The following is a 10,684-nucleotide window of genomic DNA, read 5'->3' as shown; positions in this document are numbered from 1 at the left end:
TGAACTTCTTTTAATTGCAAGGACAAAAGCGTTAAAAATGAAATTTGAAAAAGGTAAGAAGGGAAAAAATGATGAATAACAGAAATGATAATGGGGTACAAACGAAAAAAAAAAAGGAATTCACTGGCACACACATACACTGAAGGTGAATCTCCTTAACTCGTAGGCGAAAGAATCGCGAAACGCTACGTAGAAAGGACACCCACAATGGCATCGAATTAACAAAAAGTAAATTAATGGACACACACAACTAAAACAACTTCCTAGACATCGCATCATATCTTTTAAAAGTAAAAAAGAAAACTTTTTAATTGGGGCACTGGAAAAGGTCAGTGTGGCGGGTCACGAAGGAGGGGATATAATGAGGACATGTTCGCGTGGCGCCAGTCGGGACAGGTTCACATAGTCCATTCCGATCAAACGAACCGCAGTCGCACGACTTGTGAATAACCAATGCGCAATGCGTTAAAGGGGGTGAGGAAGCCATTCTGTTCGTTTTTTTCAAGCTTGCTTCTTTCCGCTTTTTCGTCTTTCCCTTTCTCGTCTTTCCTTCTTTCCCTCTTTTTTTTTTTTTTTTAACCGAGTACCACGCCCCCAATGTCAATGCGTGTTTCTAGGCATCACCCGCCTGCTTCGCTATGTCCTCCTTTGAATCGAGATAGTTTGAGGAAAGGTTGTTCATCCGTTGGACTTCCCCCTCTGTGCATTTTGCATCACCGTCGTCGAGCACATTTGGCCCTGCTTTTCCATTTTGGCCGCCTTCCTTGCCCTCCTCTTCGTTTTCAGGTTCCCCCGGCTTCCTTCCACCCACGTGCAAGTGGCCCAAAGACCTACTGTTCTCGTCTCGCAACTTAATTTCGAAGAAGTCAAAGTTCTCTCGTTTTAATTGCTGGTAAAACATTTCCGGTTCGCAGGACTTAGAGCTCAAAGCTTTGTTCCTTCTCCGTTTGTTCATATCATTAAGGAAAAAAAGATTTTTGAAAAAATTTCGAAAAATATTATTTTTCCCCTTCCCATTGTTCACTTTGAGTATATCCCTAATTTCGAAAATGGAACTCGGTTTCCGCCGTAGGAGTCTCTTCTTCGTTAAAAATTTATGACCCAGTAGATGTTCAACCTTTGCCCTTTTTCCAGGATTATTTTGCAAACACGACTCGACGAAGAAGCAGAACTGTTTGCTAAAACCGGAGCACAGATTAATTTTCGGAGAGGAATCCACAATCTGTTGGATAGACTCCTCAATATCTTTTTTCCCCTTCCATGGCAATGCACACATGACACTTTCGTATATAGTTATTCCTAACGACCAAATGTCTGCTGAGCAGTCATACTTTTCTCTCTTCAAAATTTCTGGAGAAATATAATAAAGAGTTCCCACAACTTCATGCAATTTTACATCTTCTACCTTTTCACAGGACCCGAAGTCTATTATCTTTGCCATTCCGCTTTTCGAAAAAACGATGTTCGTCGGTTTGATGTCCCTATGGACTAAACATAAGGGGCATTCGTTATGCAAATACTTTAACGCCTTTAATACATCGTCTAGAATGTGAACCAACACATCTTCAGTTATTCTTCCACACTTTTTATATAAATCAAATAATGTTCCCCCTGAGAGGAACTCACACACTATGACCAGGTAGCACGGAGGCCAGAAAAAGGATTCGTGGTACTTAACAATATTGGGGTGATCGCAAAATTGCAAGAAATGTACCTCCTTCATGATTCTCCTCAGACTATTTTTTTTACTTAAATAGCGCAAGTTAATGATTTTCAGGGTCACCAAGTTCTCTTCGTCATAGTTGCCTTCATCGCTGTCTTTATCGTTGCCTTCAACGCTGCCCTCATCGTTGTCTTGACCTCTGTCCTCATCGTTGCCTTGACCTCTGCCCCCATCGTTGCCTTGACCTCTGCCCCCATCGTTGCCTTGACCTCTGCCCTCTTCGTTCCTTTGATCGATGCTATCCCCCGCTGCCCCTTCCACTTCTGTGGTTCCCTCGCCTGCTTCGTTTTCCTTCGCCAAGCCTGCGTCTTTTTCCGCCTCCTCTTCAAGTTCCTTACCCCTATCATCCCCTTCCTCCCCCATCCACGCGGAAAACACCACCCCGTGCGCCCCCTTACAAACCACCTTATTAATTTTGTACACGCGAGACCACTTAGCCACTGTGTTCTCGCCTAACCACCCCCTCTCCTCTTTGTACATCTTCACAGAGCCATACCCATTATGCACATACAAATTTTTCTTAAAAAACTTAACGGTATCATCTAAAATGAAGTTGATCCTTTCGGCAATCCTCTCGAAATTCTCTAGCATCTCATTTGAGCTTCTTGTGGGATCACTTTTTTGCCTCTTCAAATCACGATCTTCGCTGCATCCCAAGTTGGCACTGTTCGCCATTTTTAGCTCTCCATCTTTGGGGCAGAAAAAGGAGTCAATCTGTTCCCTGCCAAACAAAGCACCTTTCTGTTCCTCCAAGTTTTCCTGTTCTTCGACCCCACTCATTTCGCACACTTTGTTTGTAATGTCTTCCCTCGCAACGTCAGTGCCAATTTCGACCCCTTCTTCGTCACCCCTTCGAAGTACGCACTTGTCTGCCTCGGTAAGAGTCCCCCCCTTTGCATCCTTTACTTCATCCTTTTGGTTACTCAGTGCACTCATTTGTGCACCTTCCCTCGGGGATGTCTCTCCGCCGGCGAACTCGTTACATGCGTTTCCGCCGCTTCTTCCGTTTCCACCGCTTCTCCCGTTTCTGCCGTTACTACCGTTACTACAGCTTCTACCGCTGCTACCTATTTGGCCAATCGCGCCCCTTGCTTCGTCGTCCGATCCTGCACACAAGGGCTCCTCCGCTTCGCTCGTGCCACAAATGATCTTATGTACCTCACGAGCTCCATTCTGCGAATTCACTGCAGTCGCCCCAGTCTCATCATTCTTGTCTTCCTTTCCAGTACATCCCCCATCGACCGCACCCGCTGCACCCGCCGCAACTTTCGCAACTTTCGCAACCTCCGCACCTTCCGCAACTTCCGCACCTTCCGCACCCGTTTCCACAACATCCCGCAGTTTCCTCCCCCCCGGGCGACAAACCAACTCGGCGTCATATTTACATTCATACGAAATCGATTCCTGATCGGTCCCCTCCGCATCACCCATTTTCGCCCCTTCCCCGAAAAAGGGGAAATTTTTAAAAATTGAGAATATCCCAGTTTCGCCCCTTATTTTAAAAATCCCACTATGCAGAGCGTTTTTCCCTTTGGAAAAATAAAGCCTTAACTTCTGCCCGTTAAATAAATCATTCTCGCTATGAAAAAAATTAAATTTCTCTGCCTGCTCTCCAATGCGGTTATTGCCACATAAATTTGCCTCTGTTTTTTGCTTGGTCAGTTCCTTTACATTTTCGCTATCCTCAGACATCGTTATATGATATTCTGAATGCGCCCTTTCCAAGTACGTTCGTTCCATCTCCCCTCCTTTCACGTTAATTTCCGATCCGTTTATCGTGGTTAATTGGTCAGCTCTACCTGAGACACAACTTCTACCAGCGCCGCACCACTTTAAGACATCCCCCCTACTGTGCTCTTGAATGTAGTTCCCCTCACCGTTGGCCAACAGGGCAGAAGAAGTCCCCTCCTCACTAATTCCAAAGGCTTTATTTTGACTCTTCAAATTGTTCCTATTCCTGTTAATGATAAAATTCTTGTTAGTATACTCCTCACCATTTGTGTTGTTTCTTCTTTCTTTGTAGCAATTCTTAAGAAGGCTGTCCAAGGGAGGTCTCCTCCTGTCTTCATTTTTGTTACAATTATTTACATGGGGGTTGTTTCTCTCTTTAATTCTGTCATAGTAGAACCCGTTTGAACTTCCCACATCTGATTTTTCACTCATCTGTGTAGTACAATTACGGATAAAATTACATTCCCCTCCTTTAGCTAACAATTTATCTTTTACAAATTCGTTCACGTGAATATCATTTTCCCGATTTGTATCCACCGTGGGTCTCATTTCTGATGGACCTTCCACTTTGTACACACTTCTATTTCTTATGTGAAACACTTTTTTGTTCGTCATTTTGTCGCTTCTTTGTATTGGAGTAAATAAAGGAAAGATGGTTCTGCCACTCTTTAATGGGAAGACATCCTTCACACTTTGCTTCTTTATCTCTCTGCGATGATGTTCATGTATTTTTTCCTTTTCCAATTCTGACTGCATGTAGGAGTAATCCATTTCGTTTTTCCTATTCGTCGCGAAAATAGATTTGTTAATTCGATCCAATAGGGTTTCCTTCAAAGGGGGGTAGTAATTCCTTCCCTGACAAACTTTTTCTTCACTCTCTATTTGGTCATCACAAAAGGGTTTGCTCGTCACATCTTGTCCGACAAAATGGGTGAAGTTCATTTGCTTGGTGGTGCTGACTTGAATATTTTTCCTGGACTCCCAATTAGGAATACTTATAATACCATAATTGGTACCATTAATGCAGAACTCATTTTTGCTGCTCCTAACATGACCACTTCGCATGCTATCATTTCGTCGCTGATTTTTCGACCCTCTGATTACGTTCATTATGTGGTCACTATGATTGGATTTCCTCACCAGGGGATGTTGTTGCCCCACCCTCTGAGTTATGTCTACCGGAGTGATCATCTCGTCATTTGCGGTCACAACGCAATGGTGAACTGAGCTAGAAGCGTAGTTTGTTCTTCTGTCCTCCTTGTTTGCCTCCTCTCCTCCTTTCGGTTCACCCAAGTGGGTATTCCTAAACATGTCATCAACGTGAAATAACTTGTACTTTATTGTCTCCCCCTTCGCTAAGTTACTCTGTCTCCCTTCTCTTCCGGACTTTACACTTTTAAAATGGAGCATTTTTTCTTCCTTTCCATTCCATGCATTGTCATCATTTTTTTCCTTTTCCAATGGTGTTTTATCCATTTTAAGTCCCACCTGACCTACTACACATGGCTTCCTCTCCACGTTAATATTTACTATGCTATGTGGTGATGGCCCTCCTTCTTTGAGCCCATCCTCCTTTCCTCCATCCGTTACGTCGAACTTCCAATTTAGGGGGGGCGACTGACTTTCCAGTGTATCCATTTTGCGTGAGTATTCACTTGAGAGCACTTTTTCGTGGGTACTTCTTCCCCCCTCATTGAAGTCACATATATACCCATTTACGACAAAGGGGCGTCCTCCCCCCTGCTTCATCGTTAACCTGCTTTCATTACTCAGCCTATTTGGTGACGTCTCCTTTTTCGATGTGCGCTCCAAATGGGGAGAAGTGGGCTCCTTTTCACCCACACGCACCATGCCCCCCTTCTCTCTATCGCTCGAAGAATTGTCCTTTTTCCCCCTACTTGGGCATTTCCCATTTGTCTCACTTTTCTCCACAAATATTGACGTATCCTTTGGGACAGGCAAAAAAGTATTTCTCATATGCCTTACTACACCATGTTCCTTAGGTACATCCTTGCTCCTCCCATCCCCGTCTTTGTTCACATTCCTACTGCCACTGCTGCAGCTCCTCCGGTTATTATCCTTCTTACAGGCGTTGTTACCTCTTCTTTTCCTCAAAAAAATGACATTGTTTTTTAAAAAATTTACTGTGCTGACATTGGAATACACCTTCGTCGCTCTGTTCATGTGATGAACACAGCGGTGAGTGCAATCATCCGTTTTTATTTTTACCCCATTTGGGGAATGTAGCATTTTGTTCTTCTCTATATCGGCGCTGAATAAAATTTGTGACTTTGTACCGTTGCTGAGAAGTGCGTTGTGAATTTGTTTCCTTTTATTATCCCCTTCGTCTGCATGGGTACTGCCTCCCTTTGAGATAGGTTGTTTATTCACGGTAAGGACCTTTTTTTCTGTACCTCCCATTTCACCCCCATCAGGAGATGCCACATCAGAACCAACAGACTCACTTTTGCCTTCTACGCTAACAGGGTTTATAGCACTCCCAATGTTTATCCCCTTACATGCTTCTCCTTCCATTTTTGAGTGCTCCCAATTTTTCTCTTCGTTTTTATGTTCCAAAATGTTGTCATCTGAGTGGTTCATGCCTATATGCGAATTTTCCACCTTTGCCACGTCAATCGTTGCTGCATCTCCCCTGTTTAAATTCCCCATTTGCTGATTCTCCCCCTCTTGGAGCACCCCATGTGTTGCAGCATCATCGACCGATTCGTCACTCTTAACTGTGGTCACATCGGTCTCTTCTCCTTTTGTCTGCTCCTCATTTTCGTGTACTTCATTTTCATCATCCTCTAGTTTGCCTTCTAGACTATCCGCACTATTTCTACATAGCGCAAAATCGTTGTTATCCCAGTAGATGACATCCCTCTTCATGAGTGCGTTCCCCAAAGGGGAATCCTTAGACATAGGTCCCTTCACACTTTCGTAACTTCCATTCGTGAATTTCCCACTCTCAGAATTGCTTCCTTCACAGTTTTTCAATTTTTTTTTTTCTAAATTTACCGCTTTACTAATATGGCGCTCAAAATGTTGCTGCGGAACATCCGGGCAGCAACCTCTGTGATGGCATCCTTTGTGGTAACATGCCAAAGGGTTATTTGAATCATTCAGGGGACTAGCCAAAAGGTTTGTCTTTCCTTTCTTTTCACAATCAACAGTAATGTTCCTTCGAGGGAGGGAGTACCTCATGGCGATTTTATCCCTTCTAAAGGTGTTATCATCCCAGGCGGGTTCGTGGCTACTGCTCCGAAGAAGTTCGCCAACGGGTGTAATTTTACTTATCACATTATTCGCTTCTTTCGTCACCGCCGAATGCGTACCTTCATCAGCCTCTTCACTTGTGAGATTTACCCTTAAAGGAGGTGCTTCCTCACTCAGTGCTGTTTCTTCGCCTGGGTTGTCTTCCCCATTTCTACCCATTAAGCACTTTTTTTGTCCCACTTTTTTCATCCCCCTCGCAAACATGATCGGAACGTTATTCCTCACCTTATTATGATCCACCTCATGTGCTCCTTTCCCTTCCCTTTTAACCGCTTCGTCTGTCTCTAATCGGTTAACCCCCCCATGAGTAAATTTCTTACTCGTTTTTTTTTTTCCATACCCCAAGGTGTTTTCCGCTTCAACTGAGAACATATTTTACTTATGTTATTTGATTCATTGCCCAAATCTCGCATGAGCAGTAGAAAGGGGCTCTTCTGAGTTAATTACAAATTAACAAAATGGAAAATCTGAGTTGTATGTACAAAACTCCCAACACATAGTGCGCTTCGTACGTACGTAACGTATATAACTTCACGATTGTTCCGCTGCGTTATGTTACCCCTCCCCACAACCACATTTTTAAAAGGAACATTTTGAAATGTGTCACTATCTTTCGTCTACCTTTCACCAATACAACTCGGGAAAAAAAAAACACGCTCATGTGCGTTAGCCGCATGGATAAACCTACCAACGTTATTTTCCTCGCCGCGTATATTTTCCCTACAGTGTATACCTTCTCAGCAGAGCATAAGATTCTTTACGCAAATGTTTCCTTCGAGCCTCTTCGCGCACAACCATGCAAAAAAAAAAAAATTCGAATAATGCCTTGCCGGTCAGGTAAAAAGTAACCCCTCCTGTTATTCCCCTTTTTTGGGAAAAACAAAAATTGGGCATCACTCCTGTGACTGCCAACATTATCAGTGGGAGTTTTTTTCCACTTGAATTTTTCCGTCTTAAAAAGTGTTAACCATTTGTGGAAGTTTCATTCGTGTGCAAAAAAGTACCACGCAGCGGGCTTGCCACAAAAAAAAGTAAAAATAAAATAAAGTAGGACAAAATAAAACAAAGTAAAACAAAATAAAATAAACACACCCCAGCGCAAAGCAACCCAGGGTACAGTAGGACATGATCATATGTGTACACATGCGATTGCTGCCCGGGAACACAAATGCAGATGAAATCATCAAATATAACTGCAAATACCATTTGAATGAAAATTATAGTAAAAGCAAAAGGGTGATTTACCCCTCGGGGGTCTAACAGACGTACATATGCACGTAGCAACCCCCCTTGGATTGCCAAAAAAAATTTCGTTTGGGTTAGCTGCTCTGTACATGTTGTCTTACCCATATATATGTGTCTTTCATTTTAAAAAAAAAAGGAGTGAAATAATTCTGCTGTCACGTAAGGCATCCTCCGCGTAGTTATATGTTCCTTTCGACTGTGCTAGCAATGCTGTGGTGAGAGAATGCAATGGTGTACTTAAAAAAAAAAGAAAACAAAATTGTAGACACGCATAGGCAAGCAAGGTGTCTTCCCAAGAGATAAATTCCCATGTGCTCATGTGTTCCGAACGTTGAGAACGTTACGAAAGTTACGAACGTTGCGAACGTTGAGAACGTTACGAACTACTGGGCGTAACACAAGTCAGCTTCACGTGGGATGCGTCCAGTCCTATAAAATGAGAAAAAAAATACCTTCCCTCGGAAGCAGCAACAACTACAAAGGTTATTAACTAACCCTACTTTGAGTAAAGCACCATTCATGGTGCTCATAAAATCGAATTCGTCATTCGTGCTACACATCACAGCGGCACAATTCTCCACTTAAAAAAGCGGAACCATATTTCGAGTTATCCTTAACTGGGGGACGGAACACAGCAGGGGGGTTGGCAAAAGCGCATATTTTATTGTACTTCTCCACCCTCCTGTCTTGGTAACCTCTTTTTCTAACAAAAATATTTATCACTGCGACAAAAAAAAAAAAAAAGACAAGTTCGTAACTCCCAAATGGGAAATTTACATAGGTGCCCTTCTTGAAGACGTTTTTTTCAATCTGTCAAATAATTTCATTTACAAAAAAAAGAGGAGGAAAATAAAAACATCCTTTATGAACAAAATTTCTGTTCCACGTGAGGGAAAAGAAAATGTTAGTGTTACTCAACAAACAGGGGTAAACCCTTGGGTCAGAAAATTCAATGAAATGGATATACGCCCTTGCGCACGAAAAAAAAAAAAAAAAACTAATAATGACGAAACAACTTCTTCCGATATAGGGGGTCGAAAAACGTCCTGGATGCTACTTGACTCACCACATAAAGCAAATGTCTAGGCACAAATTTTATGGAGTACTTATTAACGGAAAAGCTTTTGACCATTTCTTCAGATTCATCCAATAATGAGACTTGCTCCTTTTTCAAGTGTTGTGCGTACAGAGGTCTTGTTACGTACGTTTGGTGTGCTACATTCCAGAAGGAGAAATTCGTGGCCGCATTCTTTGGGAATGCTTCCTCCTGCTTCTTCGTCCTCTCGCCTCCCTTCAAATTCGTGGCATTGCTATTGCTAACGTTGTTGCCTTCCTCCCGGTTGGTCGCCCAATTGTTATCATTGCTGCCGGTGGCCGTTTTTCCGCCAGTGTGCACATTATCCTCGCGGGGGGGGTTGTTTTCCCTGTCAACCTTTGCAGTGACAGCGGGAACAACTGTTCGAGTGTCATCCCGATCCTTCACACCCTCCCCTTGCTGGTGGTCCTGCCTTGATAAGTAGTAAAATTCATCGTCCATCTCCCTCATAGTAGTTATATTTTTTTCCATCTTATCGTAGTTTAGGCAAAAGGATTCATAGTTGTGCCTCCTGGATGTTCCCTCGCCAGCACTCTGTTCACCACCCCCCGCACAGTCTTTCCCACCACCGTCTTCCCCATCGTAGTGATCCTCATCCGACGAATAAAACATAAGACTGCTCGTTATATCGTAGACAAATAGGCCAGAAACGCCTCCTTTTACCTCCACATGAGTATGCACATACTCGCTGCCCCCCTCTGCGTAATTTTGCTTAACAATGAGTGGATTCCTTTCTTGTGCATCCTTACTCCCCGACTTCACCATCCCTTCATCGGATTCTTCGTCGCTTTCTATTTCGGATATATCACATGAGGAAGAATCATCATTTGGGGGTTTCCCCCTGGGAAGCATTCTGTCCCTATCGATAAGCTCATTTTCTTGATTTGCCTGAAAAAACATTATGCTCTCATCAGGTTCTAAAGGGTACAGCTGTGTCGACCTTTTAACATTTCGGTAAAGGGGGGGGCTGGCAACTTGGTTATTTCCCCCTCTGTGATAGTTTCCTCTGTCCTCCTCATCCCCCTCCAACGTTTTGCTCGCATTTTCCGCATTTTCGCATCGAAACCGTTTTGCGTTTCTCACCTTGTCTGCTGCTGCCGCCTCCTCGAGACTTTCCTGTCGCTTCCTCTTCTTCCCCTTCTCATCTTCTATGCGCAAAAAACTGGCGTTTACCAAGATGTCCGAGGTGAGGATGCTATCGATCCACTGGACGAAAGTAGTTATATTATTCCCTTCGCTCCTTTCGGTGTGCCCTGGCGGAGCACTCATTTGGCTCACCAACTTTAGCGTCAATGTCCCCTATATTCCTCCGATCAACCGCATTCCTAGGACAGATACCCATGCGCTGCGCTGGCATAGACGTAACTCTTCACTGTGCTGCAGTACACCTCACTATCGTATGTGAGTTATTGCGAATGTCCATGCGTCTGCAACCTAACGACTATATGTCGCGGCACAGGCAACGCTTCACCTTCGTGTGACCTCAATTGGGGGAAAAAATTAAATTGCTGTATATGCCCATTTGAACGAAAAAAATATTAGGCAAACGATTTCATCATTTGGTTTGTTTCGTTTGTGGCCTTTCTTCTCCCACAATCTGGAGTGTTTTTTTT

The 10,684-nt window shown here is 43.4% G+C and overlaps 2 protein-coding genes across 2 annotated transcripts; both read right to left on the bottom strand.

The window, feature by feature from the left end:
• Positions 1-613: 613 nt before the first annotated feature.
• Positions 614-7,102, bottom strand: PCYB_042700 (serine/threonine-specific protein kinase; the record flags this gene model as incomplete). The annotated part of the gene is made up of 4 exons (XM_004225419.1): positions 5,869-7,102; positions 5,373-5,401; positions 3,950-5,092; positions 614-3,886 (listed from the first exon to the last, which is right to left on the bottom strand). Exons 3-4 carry the CDS (start codon positions 5,090-5,092, stop codon positions 614-616), a joined length of 4,416 nt encoding a protein of 1,471 aa, XP_004225467.1. The 5' UTR covers positions 5,373-5,401; positions 5,869-7,102.
• A 1,871-nt stretch (positions 7,103-8,973) lies between these two features.
• On the bottom strand, positions 8,974-10,311 carry PCYB_042690 (hypothetical protein; the record flags this gene model as incomplete). Its single annotated transcript, XM_004225418.1, has 1 exon — positions 8,974-10,311. A coding segment is annotated over one exon (1,335 nt), but the record flags the coding sequence as incomplete, so codon positions are not given.
• Positions 10,312-10,684: the final 373 nt, after the last annotated feature.

The sequence above is a fragment of the Plasmodium cynomolgi genome, chromosome 4 (assembly GCF_000321355.1).
Source record: "Plasmodium cynomolgi strain B DNA, chromosome 4, whole genome shotgun sequence".
NCBI lineage: Eukaryota > Apicomplexa > Aconoidasida > Haemosporida > Plasmodiidae > Plasmodium > Plasmodium cynomolgi.
Note: the sequence above shows the minus strand (reverse complement) of the source record. Positions and strands in the feature narration are given on the sequence as shown.